This window comes from Giraffa tippelskirchi, chromosome 2 (assembly GCF_054371585.1).
Source record: "Giraffa tippelskirchi isolate mGirTip1 chromosome 2, T2T-mGirTip1v1.2.pri, whole genome shotgun sequence".
Lineage (NCBI taxonomy): Eukaryota > Metazoa > Chordata > Mammalia > Artiodactyla > Giraffidae > Giraffa > Giraffa tippelskirchi.
Genome location: NC_137276.1, coordinates 52,808,340 through 52,835,239, shown reverse-complemented (window position 1 = coordinate 52,835,239; position 26,900 = coordinate 52,808,340). Strand labels below are relative to the sequence as shown.

The following is a 26,900-nucleotide window of genomic DNA, read 5'->3' as shown; positions in this document are numbered from 1 at the left end:
GGTCTCTGAGATGAAATCCTTTGGCAGTAAAGGACAAGGGAGGGGAGGTTTGGTGGGTAGTGCTATAAAAGATGTAGGGCACAGGCACTAATCTAGCATAATAATCACAGCTCTCAGGGGTTAGCCGGGTAATAGCAAAGCATATAAACCAGCAGCTCCCAACCATTTTAGCACCAGAGACTGGTTTTGTGGAAGACAATTTTTCCCTGGACCAGGGCGTGGGGGATGATTTTGGAATGATCCAAGCACTTTTTATTTATTGTACACATTATTTCTATTATTGTTACATCAGCTTCACCTCAGATCATCAGGCATTAGATCCTGGAGGTTGGGACCCCTGATCTAGACCACAGTGTGGATGTGGAGATAATCCAATTACCCTAGAGTCAGGATTTTGGAAACAAAGCACTTGAATAAGTAATATTTTTAAATCCATATTTTTTCCTGCCTCCAATTAAGGACAAATGAAGCCGTTTCAAGGAGGCTGCAAAGCTGTGCAGTGGGTCTCGTTTCCACTGAGGTTATTCATTAGCCTATAACCCCTCCACGTCAAAACACAGAGAAAATGTCCACACCGATTGAACAGACTTTCCAAGCCAACCTTCCTACTCCAGATGGCAGTCGAGAAATCCATTCCCTCCACACAAGTGGGACCTCATTCTATTCAAATCCTATTACTGCCGGTAGCGCTTGCTCAGTTGCTCAGTCACTCAGTCGTGACCGACTCTTTGCAACCCCATGGACTATAGCCTACCAGGCTACTCCCTCCTTGGGATTCCCCAAGCAAGAATACTGGAGTGGCTTGCCATTCCCTACTCCAGGGGATCTTTCTGACCCAGGGATGGAACCTGAGTCTCCTGCGTCTCCTGCACCGGTGCACCACCTAGGAAGCCCATTACTGTTGGTAGACCCAACACAAAGTCACAGATGGAAGAAGAGGGTGCCATCTTGAGCTTCCTACATTGGATGTTTAACTAGACAGGAAAATGAGTGGGCTTCCCTGGTGACTCAGACAGTAAACAATCTGCCTGCAATGTGGGAGACCTCTTCGAGCCCTGGGTTGGGAAGATCCCCTGGAGAAGGAACTGGCAACCCACTCCAGTATCCTTGTCAGGAGAATCCCATGGACAGAGGAGTCTGGTGGGCTACAGCCTACCAAAGAGTCAGACACGACTGAGAGACTAACATATACACACAAGGCAAATACCTCCCTGGAAAACACATGTGGCCCATTTCTGAGTCTCCCAATATGTTCCAGCAGGCATCTGTTTAGGAAGCCAGAGCGAAAGTGCAGAGAACTGGAGAAAACCACCTTCTTTGGAAACTCTGAAAACACTGTCTTCTTGCACCAGATTGAGCCCACATGAAGTCATTTCTGGTGCCCTCCTGGCCAAGGAAATAGGAGGCAGACATAATCTGCCTGCTCAAGGAAAGAGGCAGGAGTGATTTGAATAATTATCTATATTTTACACAAAATGGGGTATTCTATTATGCTATGCAAATTCAAATAATGGACTTTTTTATGTGCACTACATCAGTTTACATCCTCATTATCTCAAGGTTTCGGTGTTCAACCAGGTAATGACAGCTGTGGAAAGAGACTCAGAAGCTTGCTGCTGCATTCATTAATTTACTGTAGGTAACTGACCTAGTCAAACAGCCCTGAATAGGACATAAAATTCACTGACGGCATTTATTCATGAATCCTGCTGAATTCCAGCTCTGTGTTAGAATTAAACATGACAGCACATGCACCAACAGAGGTTACTGGAGACCCTCTCCCAGGCATTGTCTTGAAGAGAGATAAAGTTCTGTAATTGAGGCGCTGTTCACCAATGTGGAAATAAAACATTGTACTGGAAAACGGTAATTAACTAAACTATCATCTATGTAACAGCAGGCTACACGTGGGATTCATTAGAACTGACTTTGTTTGGAGTCCAACGGCTCCTACTTTAAGTTAGGCAGGAACAAAATGGGATTAGGGGCTTCCCACCTGACAAGGATGGTTGTAGGAGGTGATCTCCTGTTACCGCAGACCAACCAGGTGGTAAATAAGACTCAACTGACTGGGAGAAACACCATCTTCTTAAGTATTGCTCCAAAGAATTGCTCAAGCCCAAAGAATTGGCTGGAATTCTAAGAATAATGATTGGGTAAAAGCAAAGAAGCTGGACTTTAAGTCAGTGAAATGCCCTCAGGGGATGATGGGCAGTCCCCAACTTTTTTGGCACCAGGGCCTGGTTTCATGAAAGACAATTTTCCCATGGATCTGCGGGGGAGCGTTTCAGGATGATTCAAGCTCATTACATTTATTGTGCATTTTATTTCTATTATTATTATATCAGTTCCACCTCAGAACATCAGGCATTAAATCCAAGAGGTTGGGGACCCCTGTTTCAGAATGTTGTGGGAAAGAATTACAGTGAGCTTAATTGCAGATTTTGTAGAGGAGGACCATGAAAGGAGGGAGTCAATAGACACCTCCCATCATATGTAGTAGCAGCAGTACACATGGCATAAAGGGACTTACTTGAGGATACACAATTCTACGATAAATGGAGCACCAGGATGACAGCCCATGTGTACCTGGTTCCAAAACTTGAGCTGTTTTCCACTCAACTTCCCCTTGGCATGACAGTGTAGACCAGTAGTTTTCCTCCTTGGAAGGCTATCAGAAGCACATAGGGAGCTTCTAGAAATTACAGTTGTCCTCATCTGCCTAATACAACCCTTTGGAGAATGGAGCCCAAGTATCTGTATTTCTAAAAAGCTCCAGGATGGATCACCTCTGATGTGCAGCCAGGACTGAAAGCCATTGATCCAGGTGCAATGACTCCACAACAATTTAACATTAATAACGTTTTCTTTATAGGATCCCAGACTGGTTCACTCATTCAGTAAACACTTTGGCGCTCCCACTACCAGAGGAGTTAATGCTCCTCATGAAGCATCCATCTTGGCCCCTGGCACACAGAAAGTGCTTGATATTTTATATTCATGACCCCTTAATGAGAGGTCTCAGTGTTCCAGAGACTGAGCAAAGTGATGGGAATGCAGAGGTGGAGAAGTGCCAACAGACTTAAAGCAGAAACAGGCACGTAAACCATCAGCTGTAATTTGGAATCACACCCAACGTGAATGTATACACAGGGAGGTAAGGAGGCCTGTGGCGATGGGCAAGGGGAGGTTTTACAGAGGGGAATGATGTGTGAGTTGGTTCCGATATACATACTGGTGTATGATAAGTGTTCAGTGCCCTCTTACTAAAAGGCATACACACTCACTTTCTTACCCTCATGCCAAGAAATCCAATAGCAGCAGTGCAGCCATTGGGCCAGGCTCAACAGTCACAAGCTCTGAACCCCTCTGGTTTGGGGCTAAACCTAATCCCTCTGGGGTTCAGAGGATGTAAATATCTAGCTAAAAGCCAGGATCCTGTCTTAGGAAGAGTTCTCAGTTACATCCTTCATCCCCAAACCATCTGGAAAAGCTAGGTAGGAACCTCTGCTCCTGCACACTCCCAATGCCAGGCCCAGTGGTGGACACATAATTCCTATTCCAGTTCTGCCCCTACTACTTATGAGTCCTATTTCTCCAGGGACATGGACGCCTTCCTCAAATGTTGTGGAAGAGAATCTAAAGAGTGAAGAAGATAACATGGGAACCTGAGAATCATGCAGGGGCCTTGGGGAAAAAAAAGACCCAGGTTCAGCTTTGAATCCATGGAGTGGGACCTGGGAGTCCATATTTCTAATAGTGCCACAGAGGCAGATCCCAAGTCTGGTTTGGGAAGGCTTCTTAACCTATCCCCACCTGAGAAGCAACAACCGTGATGGCAGTGATGACTATGACAGTGACAATGAACAGACCAGCTGCCAGGTTGTGAGCCGCCCTATGGAGAGGCCCATGTGCAAACATGTTGATGATGACCTCTGGCCAACATCCAGTGAGGACATGAAGCCTTCAGCCCAATGGCCAACAAGGAACTGAACCCTGTCCACAACCATGTGAGAGAGCTTGGAAGTGGATCTGTCCCCAGTAGAGCCTTCAGATGAGACCCCAGCCATGCTCAACAACTTGATTACATCAAATGAAAGACCTTGAGACAGAAGACCCAGCTAAACTACACTTGGGTTCCTGACCCACAGAAATTCTAAAATAAGTATTTCATGTTTTAATCCAATAAAAAGAAAAAGATAACATGTACTTTTCCTGGCATAGAGAAGGTACCCTGAGATGTGACTCCTCTTCCCCATAGCCCATTTCTGCCCATCACAGGGTCCTTGAGACAGAGCAACCACTTGGGCACCATCCACCAAGCACATTCCCATGGGTCAGATGCTGATTAAGGAAATTCATACACCATCCCTCGTTGAACCTCAGAGTAACACTGTGAGGTTGGTATAAAGGAAGAGGGCAAAGATGCCGGAGAGGAAGTCTCTACATGTAGAGACTCTACATTAGAGGATGGAGGTGGGGAAAGGTGTTCATTCGAGAGGAATGTCCCCAGCAACAAATCTCCCCCGGAGAGCAGGAGCGCATTGTGGGAGTTTGCAGATAAAAACTAGCCCACTGGCCAGAATAGAGGAGCCGGGCTGCTGCTCCACCCGTACTGCCTGCCCCCTGCCCCGCCTCTGTCAGCCCCTGTCTGCAGTGGAAGCAGGGTCTGGGGGAGAGCAGACACAGCAGGAAGCAACAAGAATTCCAAGCTCCCAGCCCAGCGACAGACGATTCATTCCCCCACTTCTCATGTCATCTCTCATTTGTGCAGTTCTCATCTTTATTTCATGAATATTTTATTCTCAGAGCAATGGCTCCACTTCTCCCATAAATCTACAGGGCGGCTCTTTACTGCATCTGCGGAGCAGGGTGCACTCACCTGCACTGGATAACTACATAATCGTCTGATTCCTTAGAAAAAATATGACCTCAAATCCATATGAATATTAAGAGGCAGAAGGTACATTACTACTCTTTCCCAAGTAGGTGTCTAAACTCTGAAGACGTCGCGGCATAAGCTGTTAAATACGACTAGGACACCACCCAAAGACAGGTTTCTGGCTTTTAAGAAATATGGCCAATGGCCCAAAATGAAGCATTCTAAGCTCAAGCAGACACTCTCACCTAATTGCAAATGCAGCTCCATAAAATACAGGCAACCAGTAACACAAAGTAGTTCTGGATTAAATACCATCATTATTTGTCAAAGGTTTTAAATATATGCCTCTAAAATCTGTTGTCTCAACCCCTTTCCTGGTCCCTGTTCCCTGTGATGAGCTGTAATCCCTTTGGCCTGGCATCTAAGTCCTTTAGAGCAAGTCTCTGCTTTGCACTCTAGCCTCCTCTACTCTAATTTCCTTGCTGATGCCCCAGGATCTCAGACCCAAGAGGATGCAGTGCTTAGAAAATGTGAAACTTTCTGCCCAGGGACGCTAGCCTGCTCCAGATAGGAAAGAGAGTCGATATAGATGCAGGCTGAATAACACACAGCTGCATTTCCTCCAGCCCATTTGGGTGTTACATGGTAAAAGGAGGGAATATTCCAGTTTTCCCGTTATTACGAGTTTCTGGTTTTCAAAGGAAATATCTGCCTTCCTCTCTCCTTCTTCCTTTAATAAGTATGCCTATAAGGACACAGTCTCTGTCCTTAGGGGGCTTACCTCCATGTGGGCAGATGTGGCAGAGGTCAGCCAAGCGGTTTCCATCGTCCATTGATCAGAGCCATCCTGGAATGAACTACAGTTTCCATCCAGGGCTCAGGGGCACCCAGCCCATAAGGGACATGGAAAGGTTACAGAGGGTAGTGATGCTGGTTAGTGAAGAGTTCCTGGGGCTTTGGATTGTTAGAATTGAGTGATGAAGGATCGGTACTGATCCTCAAGCTGAAGAGGAGATGTTGCCTTTGGGGCAGGGTGACCAGCATGGGGTAGACAGAGTCATCACACCTCCCAGAGCTCTGGGCTTGTGTAGAAGCCAAAAAGGAAGATGGGATACTTTTCAGACAAGAAAGGAGTTGTTCCTCTCAGCTAGCTCATCTCATACTTTCCCTGGTCTGCCTCTCTTTTTGCCTCTGCCTTCTGTGTCTCTCCAGTAATCCTCCACCCGCCCTGCCCTGTCACCTCTCTCTCTCAGTGACAATTCATCTGGGTTGTCCGGACTGGACCTGGCATTAGATACTGAACCAGGGGATGCCAGGAGACATGACTGGAAGCAGACAAAAATGCCTCTCACAGTACCTGCCCCTCAAGGGACATTCTGGAGGACTGGGCCTGTGTCTCCTGGGCTCCACACTGCCTGCAACACCCTAGCATGGTGCCTCCGTGACAGTGCATTGCTCAACCAACAGGAAAAACCTGTCCTCCTCCCCTAACCTAAGGGACATTTGCTATTAACTTCACTGAAAATTTTCCAGTAGCAAAAGAAGTTCAGGATAGAATCATTAACTGTTCCTTTCAGTGGGCTTTCCTCAAATATTGTCCTTCTTCTCTCTTATGGCCCAGGAGTGACAGGAGAGCCCTGAGTCTGTGGGAAACTCTAGCCTTGCATTCCTCACATGGAGGTGTACAGGTGATGTGAGAGAAAGATGGATATCCTCAGAACATTTGAGACATGCTGAATCAAACAGCAAGCTCTTTTCAGCAAAATCTAAGTACGATGGCAAAGAGCTCACTGCCTGGTGTGAATGGTGGGTCTGCCCTCACTCCCAGCCATGCCAGGGACTCTGTTACAGATTGATATATGCGGCCATGACCAGTCAGTCTTTCTAGGCTGCAGGGATGGTGTCCATGGTGATGCTGCCTCTTTGAACGTGATGCAGGTTACTTCATTGCTCCTTGTTTGAAATTTACACCTGCTTGTGTCAACATCATTTATAAGTGAAGCTGTGATTCAAGAAGTAGCTGAGATGTATGTATCAGGTAATGACTGGAGTGGCTGGGCTTGTGCTACAGTGCCTGTGTATAGTTTCAGCCAGGAGAGCATCATTACCAAATGATGCACCTTGCCACCCTCCTTTAGGGGCACTGGTTCCAAGAGAACTTCATGAAGACTTTATACTCCATCCTCTCCACCCCTGCCACCCCGTACCAAAAAAATATTGAGCTTGAAAACCAGCAAAACCCAAAAAGAAGGAAGTGTGGAGGGCAGAATCAGCTGTGGCTGGCACACATAGGGAAGGAAATGTGCCCAGAAGCTGGAATCAGAACAAAGCCACAGTGGTCCCTGTGCTGGGTGTCCCTGGAGGGACAGAGGCAAGGCTGGGCCCTGAAAGCAGGGAGAGAGGAAGAAGGGATGATGAGGGGACAGGAGCCGATCCCCCTTCAACATGCTGGGAGAGCAGGGCTCCTGGCCCTGGGTGAACAAGGAGAACCAGGAAGGAATGCAGTTTCCTCTCTTACCCTACAGCTGGTCTCTCCAGGTCAGGGTGGAGGCACATGGGCGGGGCAGGGTGGGGAAGGGCTCTCTGGCGCTGCTCATGCTGTACCCGCTCTATAGATAGATACACGACTTTAGTGGCCATGCCTGGTGCCTTGGCATTTTGTTCAAGCATGAAAACACCCCCTTCATTTGTTCTGTGGCTTTCAGTACAAAATAAAACAATGTCACCATTCCCCAGTATAAAACACTGCTGTCTGCAGACAAGCGGTTTGGGCAAATACTATCTGGAAGAGAACCACCCGCCAAGTCGCCCAGGGGGCCTTTCCTGCCTCTAGGCTGCAGAAAGGAGAAGCAGGGCTCAGGGCACGGACCTCTTTGGGGGTCTCCTGGTGGCACCGGTTGCTGTTCCACCACAACTCCAGGGCAGCCACCAGGCAGGCGAGGAGGAGGCCGATGGCCAAGATGCAGAAGACTCCAGCGAAGCTGTGCAGCTTGAGGGACTTGCCATCTGCCTGGGCGCTGGTGTGGCTGGTGAGGTCGCAGCGGCCCATGTGCGGCCACCACTTCTGCTTGAGCACATCCAGGTCTCCAGTGTCCTGAAGCTCTAGGATCCTGCAAGATACACCCCAAGTGAGCCACAGCATTGGCCTCATCCACACAACTGTGGGGCCCTGGTCCCTTCCCAACCGTGCCGGTGTCTCCACAGACAACTCTGAACCATCAGAATGGCTTTCTGTCTCAGCTTTTCACTTTGCAATTCATTCTCCACTCTGCTGTCAAAACACCTTTCTCAAAGTACTTATCAGATTTTGTCATTCTCCTCAGAGTTCTCATGTCCTCTCCCACCCTGTCCCACTGCCCATGGGCAGAGTCCAAGAGCATACCATGTAAGGATCCTTCATGTGGGATCCTGGGGCAAACTCTGAGAATAAAATCAGGAAATTACAGAAATGGATGATGCAAACACTCAGACTGTGGACCTACTAAAAGGCTCACTTTCAAATGTCAGTTAACTACATCCTAAGTCGCTCCTACTAGAATTCAACAAACCATTCATTTATTCACTCATTTGATTTGAGGAGTATCTGATCTGTGCCAAGTACAACATTCAACACTGCTGAGGGCACAGTCTAGACACATCTACCCAGACACTGAAACAATTAGATGAATCAATGTAGAGACAGAAGCTGTGATCAATACAACAAAATGAAAGGAGAGGTATGAAGAAAGGGTGCAGTGGGAGGATGGCCTGGACTAGGGGGTGTGGCAAGACCTCATCAAGGAGCCAACAGGTAAGCATCAAATAACTCACATGAGTTTAGCATACCTGTGTGGTAGGAAATCTCCTAAGTGCTTGACAAACAGTGTTTAATTCTCATGTCAACCATTTGAGAAGGCTACTTCCATGTTCCCATTATTACAGAGAAGAAAATGAAGGCACAGAAAAGTGAAATCTGGTGCCATATTGACCCACAGCCCTATCCATCCAATACTGACATGAGCTGCCTTTTATTGAGAACATAGTACGGACTGATCATTTTATATTGTTTTAATCCTCACAATAGCCTGCAAATTAGTTTCTAGGTTTACAGATGGGAGACCTGAGGCTCAAAATCTAGATAACTTGCCCCCAGTTGCAATTAGCAAGGGGTAAAGCTGCTGTTCAGAGTTGGATCACATTGACCCAGGAGGCCAAGCTCTTTCCAGAATGCCAGGCTGCTAAATGCAGTCAGTGTGCTCTCCTCTCTGAGAGTCAGTTCCGGCCTAGGGTATGTGAGACTGACCAGAGAGGGGTCGTAGGGCTGGTTTCCTGCTCCTCTACTCACTAACTGAGATGTTAGGCAGGTAGCTTCATTCTGCTGACGCTCTCCTCTTCCTGCTCTTTATAATTGTATGCATTTTTATGCCCAGTACTATTCCAGGAAGAATGTAAGGCAATGTATAGGAAAACAAAGAATAAAAGAAAAACAAACAAGCAGATTCAAAGGAAAACTTAAATATGTAAGCAACAGAGGAAAGATAAAACAAGTCATGGGCATAGAATGACTCCTGGAACAAGGCTAAACTAATGTACACCATAATAATCTCTACTCCTGCCTGTGAGTAAACCAGAGCGATAATAGCCACTTCCTGAAGCCAGTCCTTCTATTTTCCAGACAGATATAATTGCAGGTGCTTTCCTGTAGTCAATAGCCGTGGAGCCTGCTACACAGTAGGTGCTCTATAAATGGCTATTAAGTTGCTAAACATTTGCTGAATGCCTACTCTGCATGCCATGGTCCACAAAAGGGCTACAGCATTCAACCCCAGTCACACACACACACACACACACACACACACACACACTGTAGCCTAAAGACCCAGTCCTCTACCAAAGCAAGGGAACACACATTGGTATTCAAAAAAACATCTTAGTTCTTGGGACTCAGGGAAGGAAAGCTACAGAAATTCCAGAGAAGGCCGGGATCTGCTATTTCCACAGGACTCTTTCTGTCAATGGCATGGAATGTTCGTTGTTTTCTGAACCTGCCATCTTCCTCTCAGGCATGACCCACATAGGGGCGGCTCACCATTCTGCCTGAATCATATAATGGGGCCTCTTTAAGAACCACTGGCAGCAGTAAGTTGGAAACCTGAAGTCCTGAGTGTTTCCCCCAAGTACAAACCCATCTGCCCAGGTGAGGGAAGTGGAGAATGCTTGTAGCTCAGGAAGGACAATACTTCAGGGGGTCAGCACAGTTCACTGGGGCCATTTACTTACAGTCACAGAGCACATGGCCTTCTGATGAAAGCAGGGAATAATTAATCACTTCCTGCTAAAATATCACAGGAACTGGACTAGCCACTGCTGTTCATGTCCACTGAACGATCTAGTCGAGAACCAAGCTTTCTCCTCTCCGGTGTGTCAGTGTTCACTTCAGTAGACTTTCAAGCGATCTCTGAGCACTTTGAGTGCATGGGGACTGTAAGCCTTCTGTAGTGGGGACCCTTCACTTCTGTGAGCACCATCTTGGGGCACATTAGCTGTCTTGGTGGTGCTGATGCTGTTGTGCTGGTCCCACAGTCCCCTTACCATCTGCTTCAGAGAGGTGATCACAGGTAGATGGCTTGGGGAATTCCCTGACCATCCCATCTCAGAAAACCAAATAGGGTAAACCTCAAGAACACCACTGTCTTATACATCTTGGAGGAAAGCCATCCTTTCTTTGTGCCTTTAATCCAAGCAATTGATAAATCACTACTCCTCCTTCTCTCATGTCATCCTTCTCTGCTCCAGGGAGCAAAGGGAGGCAGAGGATATATACTTGATTAAGTTCTAGAGAAAACCCAAAAGCCTAATTGAATTTAGTTAGTTCTACCCCTTTCCCCAGCTTTGCAAACAAGCCACTGAATGAATGAGTTAGTTGCAGGCCCTCCTCCTTGGCTTTTCCCTGATGGGGTTTAGGCTTGGGTGCGCATGGTCAGAAGAGCCCAGTCGACATCTAGGAGGTAGGAGGACGTAGTAAGGCTCAGAGATCTAACAGCCACAAGGGCACAGCACTGGGGCTTAGAGAACCTGCTTTCTCCTCTCAACTTTGTCAGTAGCTGCCTGAGCCGCCCTCAGCACACGTTACCTCTCTGAGCTTCAGGATGTTAAATGAGTGGTCTTTAGCAACTCTGGCCCCTCCAAGTGGCTGCTCCTCCATTCTGGAAAGCATGTGTTCATTGGGCAACTGGGGGCTGCCCCTAAACCTCAGTGTCTTGCTGGCCTTTTCACCTGGATGCTTTAGCCATAGTCTGGATTTTGGTTCTGCTCCTTCACTGGCCAGGACGTCACCCCACATACATATGTGAGTGGTGGGCTTAGACATCCCTGGGGACAAGAGCCCCTGTTAGCAGGCTGGTTCCTTGGAAAAGGCCACCAAGCTCACCCATGCTCTTCACCTACACCCTCTTGGTGGGGCCAGGTAACCTGGTCAAAGACTAAGAAAAGTTCCTACGGGGGAGCAAGAAATGGGGGTAGGATGACGAGAGACTGTGTTCCTCAAGGAGGCTGGCCAGGTGTCCAGACCGAACACTTGGAAACTTGATCATGCCCAAGAACCCAGAGAAGATTAAGCTCAAGGGATGGACTTGCACCAGAAAAATCTAAAGAGGAAGTAAAGAGGCCAATGCAAGCTAGACACGCATAGTCATTGCTGGTGGATGAGGTCTACGGGTTTTGCTTAGTCCAGAACACCCCTGTCTACAGTGTTGTCCCCACACCTTCCCCCGATATGCCCACAATTGCTAGTGTTAATTACCAGGAAGCTGATCTGGAAAGGATGGGGAGGAGGCAGGCAGTTGAGGGCCAGGTCCCTCTCCTGCCACAGCAGGTAACACCTGCTCCCTCAGCCCATATGCAGGTGAATATGGAGTCAATTTGCTTCTCTGGCCCCACTGCACCAATCTGTCCCACTTCACACTTATCTTAAGAAGTTATCACTGGGACTTTGCCAGATTCAATTAATCTTTCGTTTAATTTTAAATTACTAGCTATATCTAGCTAACTCCTATTCAACCTTCAGGCCTCAGGTGCCACCTCCTCTGGGAAGTCCTCCCTGGTCTTCTGGGTCTGGTTAGATGCCCTCCTCTACCCTTCTTCACCCCCAGAATATCCTCTCAGTCTCACTGAATTCCCTTTTCCAGCATTGCCTGCTCACATCACAGCTCCCACTAAGACTATGCAGCTTCATGGGAAGGCAACATATACTTCCTCTTTTTATTCCAGGACCTGGCCCAGGATGATTTGGGGATGTGGTGTGGGGAGGAGCATGTGTTGATGCACAGTTGGCGCTGAAGAAAACGTGATGAATCAACAAGTTGTGTTGGCTCTCATGCCCCGAATGAAGGTTAAACCCCAACACCAGCACAGGAGCTGTCAGCATCTCCCCACTGACCATGCCTACCTCTGCGAGAAGAGATCCCTGTAGGGGCTGCCGTGCTGCAGGGCGACCCCATAGCCCTTGCTGCTCACACTGTTGGCAATGACGGTCACGGAGCAGTCATCATCTGTCAGGGCTGCGTACTCCACCACGGCCACATCCCACAGAAAGGCATAGTTCCCCTTCTTTGCCTGAAAGACCAAAATCACCTTGAGGTTAGGCAGATATGGCCTCCCATATTAGTTTTGAGCAGTGAGGAATCTCAGTGGTGGGGTTTGGGGACCCTCCTAAATGGTCCTCCTGCCCAATCAGCTGGCAGAGCAAACTCTCCTATTTTCAGATCTGCAAAGTCCACCCCTGGTTGATGCCACTCACTGTGATTAGACATAGAAGGATGCAATACTGTCTCTGCACATCTCACAGAAAGAGGTGGGTACGGTGAGCTACATGTGGGCTCTAAGCTAGCCTCTTGGTTGCAGTGGCATGGATCTGTTTCTCAGATTAGCAAGCTCACCTTGGAGACTGTAGAAAGTCTGACCCCAGGGAATTGAAATTTCTTGATCAGAGATTTAGGGGGCTGCACAATAGTATTCATTTAATTTCCACTTAGAACCTGACTGAGCCCTGCTTTAGGTGAACATGGGAGACAGCCCTAGGATCAGTGTCCCTGAGTAGCTGCAACTTGGTATCTAAGTCACAGACTTGCTCTGTCTGGGGAAGAATCCATTAAGGATAGGGTCTTGATTGTTATGGTGCCACAAGGGTGTACACACACACACACACCTGTAAGTTCACATTCACACACAAGAACAGGTTTCTGCTGTCAGTATTTCTATATCCACACAACAATGGCAGATTATTCCATCAGGAACTTGCCTTTGGCCACAGCTCAAGTCCTTTTCCATCACACCCATCCATTGCTGACTTTAAATTCTATGCAAGTGTGCTAAGTTGCTTCAGTCATGTCAGCTCTTTGCAACCCTGTGGACTGTAACCTGCAAGGTTCCTCTATCCATGGGATTCTCCAGGCAAGAATATTGGAGTCGGTTGCCATGCCCTTCTCCAGGAGATCTTCCCGACCAAACCCTTGTCTCTCATGTCTCCTGAACTGGCAGGTTGGTTCTTCACCACTAGCGCCACCTCCTGAGCTATAATCCTGACTTGGCCTGGAGTTTAGGCACTCAGAAGGAATATGAGCTGCTTGCTTTTTGGAAGAAAATGCAAGCTAGACATTGTCACTTGGCCAGCTCAAAATAGAGCATCAGGTTCTTAGTGAAGGAAAGAGCCTGGTTTTAATTCTCTAGTGAACATACAGACACCTCTGTGCCTTCTTCTTTCCTACTGTAGCTCATACTAGATGCTAGAAGATCCCAGTCTGGGGTGGCGATGGGGCTGAAACATCACAGGTCAAGCTGGGAAGCCACAAGCCTCATGACACTGTCAGGTGTATTATTCCACTTTACTGCTTTTGTTCAATTGAGTCTTCATGTCCCCTGAGATTTTCCAGAGAATGCCATAGCTGCTTAGATGAAGTCTGTCAGAATTTTGCTTCTTTGGGGACCCTAAGTGCCCATAGGCCATGGGGCATGGGTTCTCAGTTGTGTCTGACTCTCTGCGACCTCATGGATTGTAGCCCACCAGGCTCCTCTGTGCATGGAATTCTCCAGACAAGAATACTGGAGTGGATTGTCATTTCCTTCTCCAGAGGATCTTCCTGACCCAGGGATTAAACCCACATCTCTTGCATCTCCTGCATTGGTAAGTGGGTTCTTTATCAGTTGAGCCACCGGGGAAGATGGCTTATTTTCTCCTCAGGAGTTTTCCATCTGAAGGATTTGTGGACAGAGTGTGGTGGCCTCCCCTTGCCAGGAACAGTCATTCACACAATTGTTCTGGACGACCTTGTAAGAAATGACACACACCACACCACCCGTTGATGTTCACCTCAGGGAACAACCCAAATATTACCTCAGAGCCTCTTTCCTTGGCCAAGTCAGTTTCAGGAGTCCCTAAAGGGCGTTGACCCAGGTTGCAAAATTATACCCATCTCTCTCCCTCCACATGGGAAGATAACAGTCTTTGCAATTTCTTCCTGCTGGCAAACATGTTTTCTCATGAAAAGATGTACATTTTCCACCTCTTAGTAACCGAGTCTCTCAACAAAATGTTGACTTATGACCTAATATTTGGCTTCCATCCAACTCTGGAGCATTTCATAAACCATGTTCACAATTCAGCATGACAATCAGACATTGTTATTTGCACGATTTCAAAAGGGCATGTCATGTTGAAGGAAGAATTAAGATCAAGTTCGATTCTGCATTTCAAGTGATGTCCCAAGAAGGAGAAAGAAATAAGCTGGCCCAGCTCGAGTGGGAACTGACTCTGACAAAAGCCCATTGTGGACCTTTTTAATGGGCCACTTGGATCCATCAAGCCACATGAATCTGTGGTTCCAGTTTGGGCTAAGAGACAGGTGAACACAGATGCCTGAAGGAAGCTGCATCTGTAGTCCTGCTGCCTAAGCTGAGAAGGCAGAAAACATATGGGAGGGATGCTGGCAATGTCTCAGCTACAAATCCCTGCTAACTGGGAAGGTAGTCAGGGCAAGAAAATAGAAGTCCTCCTTCTTGAGTTTCTGAATGACCATAGACCCTCACTCTCCCTGTTTGTAAACAGGGCCCACATTTATTACCATATACCTTCTTCGAGAAGCATGTGACTGGTCCCTAATCTATAGGTTGACACCAGAACAAGGAGGACCTGGAAAGCCTTAGGTGCCACATCTTATATGTGGGCCAACTCAGATGCTACAGTTGTAATGGGGCTCTATCCTTATAAAAGACTCTTCATCTCCAACATCCCTTCCTCACTTCCTCAGCATCCCAGAGCTTCCTAGGTCCTCCTTTCCCAGCCTCAGTCTCATGCTGTGCAAAATGTACCACCAAAACCTTCCCTGAGCTTCCCAGGTCCATCAGTTTCCAGGACAACTTCCTGGACCTTGCCGACAGCTCCCCAATCTTCCTGGTGTGTCACAGCCCCTGTATGAGACAGAAGGCTTCTTAGGTAGGACCATACTCTCAGGATCACTTTGAATGCCAGCTATAAGAAACCCAAACGTGCCACCATCATGGCTATATCACCTGTATATAGACCCTCTTCTTGCTCCATGCAGAATGAATGCCCCATAACCTCCCTAATACTCTTCCTTTAGGATCAGAATCAGTTTTCCAGGAGGCCCTTTGTAATTATGTATCCATCTTTTTACTCTGTGCTGCTTATCCAAAAGTTCTAGCTTCTCCATATGTGGGGTTTGTCAAATATGTCAAAAATCTGCCTCTGAGAGATCCAAGAGTTTCCTCGTTTTCTCTCCCCTCCTATCACAGGCTCATCTTCTGCTTTTCTTAAGTCTGGGCATCTCTGCCATTCTACTCATGGTTCAGCTCCCTTCTCTGCAGCTCAGCCCCTTATCTCACCTCTACTACCACCGTGAAGGCATTTCTACCACTCTTCCTCCACCCTGCATCCTCCTCCTCCTCAACTCCATGCCAGAGACCTCTCACAATGCAGGACATTTGTCATTTCCTATTTATATTAACTACTTCTCTCTGTTTAGGATTTTCCTCCAGTCTCCTGGGAAGACAGAGTATTGGCAGGAATCTAGTCTCTACTCAACTGTGTGCCATTGGCTGTTCCTCACAGCGAAAGAAAAGGGTGAACCAGACACCTTCCTGCAGGAGCCTGGGAGTCCCTTGGTTACATGGAACAATACTTCTACAGGGTGGCTCTTTTGCCACTTCCTCTTCATACAACCTCATCCTTTCTTGTGTCTCCAAGCCCTGTCCTTCCCCTACTTCCCAGGGGGCTGTGGGGAGTTAACAGGAATGTTATCTGAGATTAGGAGTAATAGGCAATGTTGTTGTTCAGTTGCTAAGTTGTGTCCAACTCTTTGTGACCCTATGGACTGCAGAACACCAGACTTCCTTGTCCTTCACTATCACCTGGAGTTTGCTCAATAGGCAGTGAGCTCTTTACAAATAGACTATTGATGTTCATTTCATAAAGCTTGGGAAAAATGAAAGCGGTACCATAGATTTGTATTTTGCATTAAAACCAAACAGAAACAAATACTAGACTTCATATCTTTAATGAGTTAAATTACCTCTGGCTGGCCTTTTATAATATTAAGTGTATTCCTCATTTCTAATCACTGACTTACTGTTTTGTATGCATGCGAAAGGTAATATGCCAAAAGATGGACAGGAATGTTACATAATGGAGTGGGATTAGTGATGATTCTTAGGAGAAGTTGATGAAAATATTTTCTTTAATCTTGTTACACAATCTATGCTATCACACACTACATAGGTACTAGGTCCTGTCTCCATTGTCCTGTGTGCTCCCAGAGGCACCTTTGCCTTTCAACAGAACACAAAGGTCTGCCAGAGCTCTCCAGTTTCTCAGGTCACCAGCTGCCTGACATGACCCAAACGCCTGGGAAAGTCTCCCTTATATTCCTGGCCTGCATCTAAACATTTGGCTTCATTTCACTCTTTTCTTTCCCTACAAGAAAAAGAAAAGGCATTTGGCTCACACATACAAGAAGAGATGTGAGGACTCTGGGGAAAAGAGGAGAGAACAGCTTTGACACTGGAGAAAGTCAAGGGCATCTGAGCATTCATTCCCAGGAAGCCAGGACAGCAGCAGGTACACAGACCACCCCTAGTTTGTCTCTCGGGAAGCATCTTAGCAAACAGAATCCAAGACCATCCCTGAAGTCCACTTCCTCCACCCACACACTGGTGCACTACTACAAATGATGCACTACTACAAATGATGCACTACTACAAATGATGCACTACTACAAATGAAAGGGGACACAGACCATGGGGCTATCTGACTCCAGTGCTTAGAGCATCCTCCCTACATTTGGGGGAACATGATCAGCCTATTTTGCTGAAGGAAGGTTGGACACCATATACAGAGCCACAAGTGAGCTGGGATATTGGATGACTCATCTCCATGGCTGCACACTGGTAATAAAATGAGACTGCATCGCCCTTCATTGCACCACTGATTCAGCCCTTCCCAGAACTCACTTGGGGCACAAACTTTCCGAGACAACAGCCTTGGAGGCAAGAACTTCATAACACTCTTCTACTCCATCCTAACTGCATTTGGAAAGGGACAAGCAAACACATTATCCCTCCAAACAAGAATGCAGGTGCTACAAACATCAAATACAAATGCTCTCAAAAAAGAAGTGCTAAAGGAAATCAGGCGTCTGCATTGCCAAGTCCAGGGTAGGTATGAAGTACCTGCTGGATGCTAGGTTGTCAGAAACCTGATTCCTTTTCCATGGTACAATTTTGAGGGGCTGAACATGAACCCCATTTTACAGATGAGGAAACTGAGACTCAGAAAAATAAAATTACTTGTCCCAAATAAATCCAGATAATGAGTAGTAGAGCCAGGAGAAAGACTGTCATTGCCATTCCCGTGGGTTCTATCACCAGCAGCATTCCCCTGGGAAGTGCTCAGAGGATCAGGCACCATAGCAGTTTCTCCAGTCCTCCCTTTACGCATCCGAGCAGGGCAGAGAGGAGAGCATAGGTTTCTTTGGCCCCAATGACTGTCTTCCTCCAGCTTTAGAGGTGGTTCATGGAATGGAATGGCTGACACCTGTGAGGCAGGACACAGGAGCCTGTGCTGTCTGTGGATGGGGGTGTTAGGGTATGAGGGACGCCTTGGAAACCTGACGCAGACTCATGGGCATTAAACATCCAGTGACACATTATCCACCCTTTACCCTCACAAAGCAGAGCTTAGCATCCCAAATTTTAGCTCCTACGATCATGTTTACAAAATGACAACACATTGCCACACGTAGCCTGAATCCTGGCTACTGTGATCCATTATTACGCACTAGGCCAAATCACAAGATGCAACAGTAAAATCTAGACTATCTATGAAGAAAAGGACAATTTTACAGTCTGCTGGTAGGAATGTGGCTGGCATATTTCTGGAACGGCAATGTGGTGGGGAGAATCAAATGCTTTTAAAATGCATATGTAGCAAACCTACCCTTAGGGATTCACTCTAAGGAATTAGTTTCAGAAAAGATGTTTGTACAAAGATTCTCAGGGCACTGTTTAAACTAGCAAAAATTGGAAACAATTTAAATGCTCAACATTTGAGAATCAGCTAGGTAAATGATGTGTTAGATGATGGAATATTATGATACCGTTACTATGCTGTTTTAAAAGAACATACCCTGCTAAGAGAAACAAACTGTCCATGGTAAAGAAGAACCAGCCTGGGTTCTGGACTCCAACCATATGGATACAAATACCAACTCCACTTTTTGCTGGCTGTGTGAGCGCCAATAAGATGCTTAACATCTCTGAACCTCAGTTCCCCTGGATGGAAAATGGTCCATACTTCAGAGTTATGATGATGATTAAATCCCTCAGTAAATGCAACATGCTTAGGGTTTTACCTGGCATGTGGTGAGTACTACATAAATGGTAACCAGTATTATATTGTTTGGTGAAAAAGAACCTGTGCAATAGAGTACTTACATTGTGATATCCTTTTAAAATTATGTAAGAACTAACTTTTGTTGTTCAGTCGCTCAGCTGTATCTAACTCTTTGTGACCCCATGAACTGCAGCACACCAGGCTTCCCTATCCATTACCAACTCCTGGAGCTTGCTCAAACTCATGTCAATTGAGTCAGTGATGCCATCCAACCATCTCATCCTCTGTCATCCCCTTCTCCTCCTGCCTTCAATCTTTCCCAGCATCAGGGTCTTTTCTAATGAGTCAGCTCTTCCCATCAGGTGGCCAACTATTGGAGCTTCACCTTCGGCATCAGTCCTTCCAATGAATATTCAGGATTGATTTCCTTTAGGATTGACTGGTTTGATCTCCCTGCTGTCCAAGGGACTCTCCAGAGTCTTCTCCAACACCACAATTCAAAAGCATCAATTCCTTAGTGCTCAGCTTTCTTTATGGTCCAACTCTCACACCCACACATGACTACTGGAAAAACCATAGCTTTGACGATATGGATATTTGTCAGCAAAGTAATGTCTCTGCTTTTTAATACGCTATCTAGGTTGGTCATAGCTTTTCTTCCAAGGAGCAAGCGTGTTTTAAGTTCATGGCTGCAGTCACTGTCTGCATGATTTTGGAGACCAAGAAAATAAAGCCTTTCACTGTTTCCATTGTTTCCCCATCTTTTTGCCATAAAGTGATGGGACTGGATGCCATGATCTTATTTATTTGAATGATGAGTTTTTTTTTTTTTTTATAAATTTATTTATTTTACTTGGGGGCTAATTACTTTACAATATTGTAATAGTTTTTGCCATACATTGACAAGAATCAGCCATGGGTTTACATGTGTTCCCCTTCCCGAACCCCCCACCCACCTCCCTCCCCCTCCCATCCCTCTGGATCATCCCACTGCCCCGGCCCCGAGCCCTTGTCACATGCATCGAACATGGAATGGTGCTCTGTTTCACATATGACAATACACATGTCTCAATGCCATTCTCCCAGAACGACCCACCCTCACCTTCTCCCTCAGAGTCCATAAAATTGTTCCATGCATCTGTGTCTCTCATTCTGTCCCGCATATAGGGTTATCGTTACCATCTTTCAGATTCCATATATATGCATTAGTATACTGTATTGTTGTTTTTCTTTCTGGCTTACTTCACTCTGTATAATGGGCTCCAGTTTCATCCATCTCAGTAGAACCGGTTCAAATGTATTTTTTTTAATGGCTGAGTAATATTCCATTGTGTATATGTACCACAGCTTCCTTATCCATTCATCTGCTGATGGACATCTAGGTTGCTTCCATGTCCTGGCTATTGTAAACAGTGCTGCGATGAACATTGGGGTACACGCGTCTCTTTCAATTCTGGTTTCCTCGGTGTATATGCCCAGCAGTGGGATTGCTGGGTCATATGGCAGTTCTATTCCCAGTTTTTTAAGGAATCTCCACACTGTTCTCCATAGTGGCTGTACTAGTTTGCATTCCCACCAACAGTGTAAGAGGGTTCCCTTTTCTCCACACCCTCTCCAGCATTTATTGCTTGTAGACTTTTGGATAGCAGCCATTCTGACTGGTGTGAAATGATACCTCATTGTGGTTTTGATTTGCTTGAATGATGAGTTTTAAGTCAGTTTTTTTCACTCTCTTCTTTCACCTTCATCTTTATGGAGAATCAAAACCAAGTATCAAACACTATCTTTGGGTCATGCCATCATGGGTGACTTCTGCTGGTTTCTTTTAGTCTCCAGTGCCTGATGTTTTCTGCAACTCAGTGAACGTTTCTTTTGTGGTTGCAGTTGCCCAAGAGGGTCATTTTAGTGACCCAGCCTCCATCATAGAGCACAGGGCAGTGAAAAGAGCAGGATTCTGGAGGAAGACACATCCAGGCTCTTTGGTGAACCTACAGTGTGTGTGTGTTAGTTGCTCAGTCATGTCCAGCTCTGTGCAACAACATGGACTATAGCCCACCAGGCTTCTCTGTCCATGGAGTTTTCCAGGCAAGAACACTGGAGTGGATTCCCAAGCCCTCCTCCAGGGGATCTTCCCGACCCAGGGATCAAACCCAGGTTTCTTGCATTGCAGGTGGACTCTTTACCATCTGAGCTGCATGGGAACCCTGGTGAGCCTATAGACTTGGGGCTAATAATCACTTCCTAGAGGAGTATTCTGAGGATGAAATCACAGGAGAAAATGCACTGTGCCTAGCACACAGAGAGGAACCAACAACAGCTCCTTCTACTTCTGGCAGCCCCCAGCTGCCCCCAGTTGAAGATCAATCCATCAACTGTCATTGACACATCTTTCCTCCCACCTCTACCCCTCCTGCCAATCATTCCTCTACCTTGACTAAGTCAGAAACATGCTCTGTGTGGGGTGTGTGTGTGTGCCCGTGAGAATGTCTGTGCATGAACATATGCATGTGTGGAAGTTTGTGTGCACACACATGAGTGTGCATGTGCATGTGAGCACCACAGACCCTAGGGAAGCAGCAGAGAGGTGAACTCAGATACTAAGCACCTAGAGACCAAACAGAGTTTAGAAAAAGGAGATCTTCAGCTGGAGACATCTCAATGGTCTCTCAGCCTCCAAAAGGACGTGAAAATGTAAGGCACACAATCAGCGGGACCCTGGGAAGTGTTCCCATGCCCTCCTCAGGAGGCTGCAAGGAAACCTGCTACCCATGGAGCAAAAGATAATGACCCTTCACCTGGATCAGCCCCTGGAGCAGAACAAACAGGCAAAGGAGTGCAGGTTCAGCAGAGTGGGGGAGTGGAGTGGCAGGAGACAGCAGCTGGGCTCTCCCATGATTCATGCCATGGCCACTTTCCTGAAGCATCCACAGGGTACAAAATCAATTCAGCTCTTGGCTTCAGACCAGAATGAACAGGATGGAGCTGACAATGAGATAACATAACCAAAGGGGCAGCAAGAACATCTGGTGGGGAGATGTCTTATGTGTGCATGTGTGTGTGTGGCCGTGAGCACAGGCATAAGCACTGAAGTTTTGTCATGGTGGTTGGTCAAGTGAGGCTGCCCATTGCCTGGGTGAGAGGACCAAGACGATAGAGTCACCCTAGGGCAATCACAGCAGAAAACAGTTTCTGATGGCTAGGCAGGAGGTCTGCAAAATGATTTCTGACCATGATTACCTTCCGGCTTCTTGCACTCCTGTGTTCTAGAGTAACACAGAATAGTGAGGAGCAAAGCTAGTGGTGGAGAGGATGCCAAGTCCTTTCTCAGGCCATCAATGCTCTCACCCTAACATTACCTTCTCTTGGATTCCTCAACTTCCTTCACAGAATCTTCAACTCCATTTCATAGAAAGTGTGGCATGGTATGTGGGTGAGAGCAAGGGTCTGGAGATGAGCAGAGCAGGCCTTTTTTCTAGTGTCCTTGGCCAGGGACCTGAACCCTCTGAGCCTGAGTCACCTCATCCAGGAGACAGGAGTAGCAATCCCCACCTTCTCACACGAAGAGACAGCACAGAAAGTATCTGAGGCAAAGGAACTTGAACAATAAGACACTATCCTTGTGATCACGAAAATCATCATCGCCATCATCCTTACAACTTAAAGTTTGGATTCTCATTAAATGCAGTTGCCTCGGGGAAAATAACATTTGAAATTGTCCTCAGCCACCAGCCTGGTAAATTAGAAAACCTGTAAGATGGGGTCACAGTCTTACTAACTCACTATCAATTTGTAAAAATGGAAAATGAATCCAGACAGTCCTTAAGATCTTCTCCAGCTTTAACATTCTCCAAGTTTATAATACTGGAGAAGGCAATGGCAACCCACTCCAGTACTCTTGCCTGGAAAATCCCATGGATGGAGGAGCCTGGTAAGCTCCTGCGGTCACACAGAGTTGGACACGACTGAGTGACTTCACTTTCATTTTTCACTTTCATGCATTGAAGAAGGAAATGGCAACCCACTCCAGTGTTCTTGCCTGGAGAATCCCAGGGACGGGGGAGCCTGGTGGGCTGCCGTCTATGGGGTCATACAGAGTCGGACACGACTGAAGCAACTTAGCAGCAGCAGCAAGTTTATAATACAGACCAGTGGTTCTCAGACAGTGTTCCCTAGACCAAGAGCTTCAGCATCACAGAGAAATGTAAACTCTCAGACTCTATTCCAGAACAACTGAATAAAAGACCCTAGGAGTGGGGACCACCAATCTGTCTTAATAATCTCTCTTAATAATCTCACACATCTCTCTGATGTGTGCTAAAATTGGGATCCAATGATATAAACCTCAGTGAAATGAATTTCTGATCTTCTCTTGAGAGTAGGTTTAAGAAGGAAAAGAATATTATGGCTCTAGCGTCTTGAGACAGGGCACAAAATGGAAGAGGGAATCACACAGGGTTGAGACCAAGATTACTAAAAGCAAACATCAAAGGAAAGTCACACTTTACATCTTCTTCCAGAAAATCATTCTACTTCATGCTTTCCCATCCATTCTCTTCTAAGATAGTTCAGGATAAACTTCCACAGTACAAACTGTGTCCATTTCCCAAGGAAATCGAGACTCAGGAAAGACTGCCCAAGATTACAGAACCAGCCACTCTGGCACAGCCTGAACATCATCCCACGTCTCCTTGGCCACAAGTGACCTTCCCTTATCCCACATCAAAAGTTCAACATCAGTAGCCCCAGAGAGGCATCTAGAGCTCCCTGAGCAGCTGGCTCCTATCAGATTGCCAGATTCTGGAAAAACTTTGCTAATGAGTCCACCTTCAGCACCTGGAAGCTTTATAGCTATTTTCCCTTTGGGGCCTTTAGCACTCTAGGGAGAAAGAATCTTAGTGAACCAAGTACTGTCTCAGTGGAAGAAGGTTTCTTACATCTCCAAGGGAGGAGAAGCTGGTTTGGTACCAAGGAAAAAAAAAAAGCCCTAATTTGGAAGAATCAATAGCTCCTTCCTCAGAAGTCTGAAGTTGTACACCATCAGCAAAACTGGGGTCATAAACAACCTTCTCAGCAGGCCAAAGGGACACATCGATTTTCAGTGGTTTGTCAAAACTTTAAATTGTCCCAACACCATGATAAACAACAATCTAATCTGAGTTATTCCATGGGAAAGATTAAGAATGATCTAAAGAAAGGATAATTTGGTTTGCTTAGATATTGAACAGATTAGGAAGAGACAAGAATACAGAATGAGAAAGGCCCATGGAGGAAAGGGAAACAACCCAAGAATACATGAATCCATGCAGCACAGAGAACAGGCATCCATGAGGTCAAATATTCCATGAAGAAGCCCAGAGATAGGACCTTGAAGATACTCCCTGTGTGCACACAGGCATGAACACACACACATACACACACACGGAAGGATGTGAACCCCTTGGCCATGCATGTCCTTTTCACTGCCCTAGCATAATGTCTGGCATACAGTTGGTGCTGAATAAACATGTGTAAAGTGATAAATGCAGAATTTAAGGGCATGAATACTAGAATCTGAGAAGCCTGGGTATTTAAATCAAAGCAAGCTGCATTGGCTATGTCCTGTTTGCCCCTCCCAGTCTGCCCTCCACCCTTTCTTCTCCTGCAACATCTTTCAGAGGCTGAGTTCATGGATAGTATCAATGGTCACCTTGGCTTCTGGCTAAGAGTCACTTCCTAAGATTCAAGAATAAGTCAACTACTGATATTATTAAAACAACATCATGCCAGTAAGTACTGTTCACTCAAGCATATGTTCTCAGACTTGAGAGGGTGTGAGAATCCCCTCAAAGGCGTGTTCAAATACAGATGACTAGCCTCCCCTCAACATCCCTTCTCCAGCTTCTGATTCATTAGGTCTAAAGTAGGGCCCATGAATTTCATTTTTACATGTTCCTGGATGAGGCTGATACTAAAGGCCCAAAGAACACCCCTGGAAAACTACTGGGTTAAAATACATTTTACAAGGCATTGTATTCATCCATTCACATCACCTCTGAACTTTACAATAAATCTGGAAAGACCCAGTATTATTATTCCTACTTTTTTCAGATGAGATAACTTTGTTCAGGAGTAAGTTAACTTAGCCAAGATCTCATCTCTGGCACAAACCCAGTTCTCGTTAACTCTAATCCCACATTCTATTCACTGGATGCTATGTGGTCTTAACTGAGCACCTGACTCCACCAAGACAAAGTGCCAACAAGACCCATGAAACTGCACCCTGAGGCCAGCCTGCATTTGCTGTCTGCAGTCACCTCTTGGTGTTTCTTTAGCCATAAAGGGTCTTTGGGAACTGGCAATTCAGACTATAAAGGAAGAAGAGAGAAGCAGTAAAATTGTATGTGATCACGATTCATATTAAAAACTATCCTTTAATTGGTTCAGAGACCATCCCTGCAGGGTTTATGTTGAAGAGTTGTCTCATTCTCTAATCCCATTTGTAGCTAAGGATTCCTTTATGGCCTTTGCTAAAATGTCAGCCTTGAGGGAGAGAGAGAGAAAGGCTCTCACAACAGCCTTACATTCATTTGTAATTTTTTAGATATCACACATAAGTGATATCATACAATACTTATGTCTCTCTGACTTATTTCACTAAGCATAATATTCTCTAGGTCCCTCCCTATTGCTATAAGTGGCAATATTTCATTCTTTTTATGGCTGAGTAATATTCCATTATATATGTAAATACATGGAGGTACAAAGAGTGCAATAATATTCAGGCAAATTGTTTAAACTTTGAGTTTTACATTCCTTATTTTCAAAATGAAAATATCACAAGATGCCCTCAATGGTGAAAACAAAGTGTATGAACATAATACCACACATAGTAATTTCTTAATAAATGTTATTTTCCTTCCCCTCTTCTCTTTCTTTGTTCTTGGACAAACAACATTATACCAAGAAAATGGAAATAAAGATAAGCTAAACAAAAACTGCCAATAATTTGACTGACACAATAAATCAAAATTGTTCTCACCAGCTACTGCTTCTGGATTTTAATGTAATCAAAAAACAAAACAATTCAGTTCAAAATACAAAAACTTAAGTCATAAAACTCAAAGCCATAATACTCAGTGGAACACACAGAACGGAATCAGCCCACATTTATAGCTTGTACTAAGGTGAAGTGTATGAGACCTGGGTACAAAGCAAATTACGGGGCAGAGGAAATCTGAAGAATAAAATCAGGTTTAGGGGGAGTGAACATCCTCCCACCCTTCTAATGAGGAGTTTGAAAATAATAAGCGTTAGCATGATGGTACGGATATTGGTTTTATTCCAGAGCTTACCCTACCAAATTATAAAAATCGCAAAAGAAAGTAATTGAAGAATTCATAACGAGATTTGTTTGGCAATGTTCAAAATCCAAAGCAAAGTAATTTAATAAAGGAGGCACAGAGGGGGCTTTCCTTGATCTTTGCACTGTATTATCCCAAATCAATCATCATCAAACAAAATTAAGCTGCAGGGCATTATGAGGGGGACAGCTTAGTCAACTGTATGGAAACCTGCTCCAGGAGACTGACTAAACACCTGCCCTCCCCACCCTTCCTCACTCCTTCTTGTTCTCCCTGCAACGAGATCCCAGCAATCCTGCTCATTCTTCATGAAGAAAGATGCCCATGGGTGCCTTTCCAAATGCTACCATTTCTTTTTCACTTACTGATTATTTATTTTGTTTGATTTTTAAAAAGATAAAACATTTGGATGTCCATGTGTGTTGCCTCTGCACCTACGTCTGCTCTAGGCCCTGGGAAACAAATGAATAAGAGACAGTCCTGACGTTACGGAGGCTCAGAGTCCAGTCAGGATGTGACAGGGCAGGGCACTGAGGATGGGCTGACATCTGATGAACCTGTACTCTGGGACGCACAGGGTGTTAAGGGAGCCCCTGACCCTGCCCTGAGAAAGGAGGAGCTTCAGTGGGGGTCAGGAAGAGTAAATGCTCCTGCTGAGGCCAGAGAGATAACCAAGAATCAGCCTGGCCAACAAAGAAAGGGAAGGCTTTCCAAGCAGGAGGATCCTGGGTGTGTAGAGGAGGGGAGAGGGGAAGGAACTGCTCAGGTTTCCTGTGATGAAGACACTAGGTAAGTG

At 45.9% G+C, this 26,900-nt stretch overlaps 1 protein-coding gene across 3 annotated transcripts in view; it reads right to left on the bottom strand.

Annotated features, from left to right (window-relative positions):
- Positions 1–26,900, bottom strand: part of GRID1 (glutamate ionotropic receptor delta type subunit 1) — a 677,264-nt gene that overhangs the window by 4,140 nt on the left and 646,224 nt on the right. For 2 of the 3 annotated variants that reach the window (XM_081563129.1, XM_081563135.1), the window contains exons 14-15: positions 12,309–12,475; positions 7,752–7,992 (exon numbers count right to left, since the gene is read on the bottom strand). In XM_081563129.1, the coding sequence (XP_081419255.1) occupies positions 7,752–7,992; positions 12,309–12,475 (408 nt within the window). Of the gene's footprint in view, positions 1–3,464; positions 3,468–7,751; positions 7,993–12,308; positions 12,476–26,900 lie in introns of all 3 variants that reach the window. The other variant, XM_081563134.1, reaches the window with a different exon arrangement.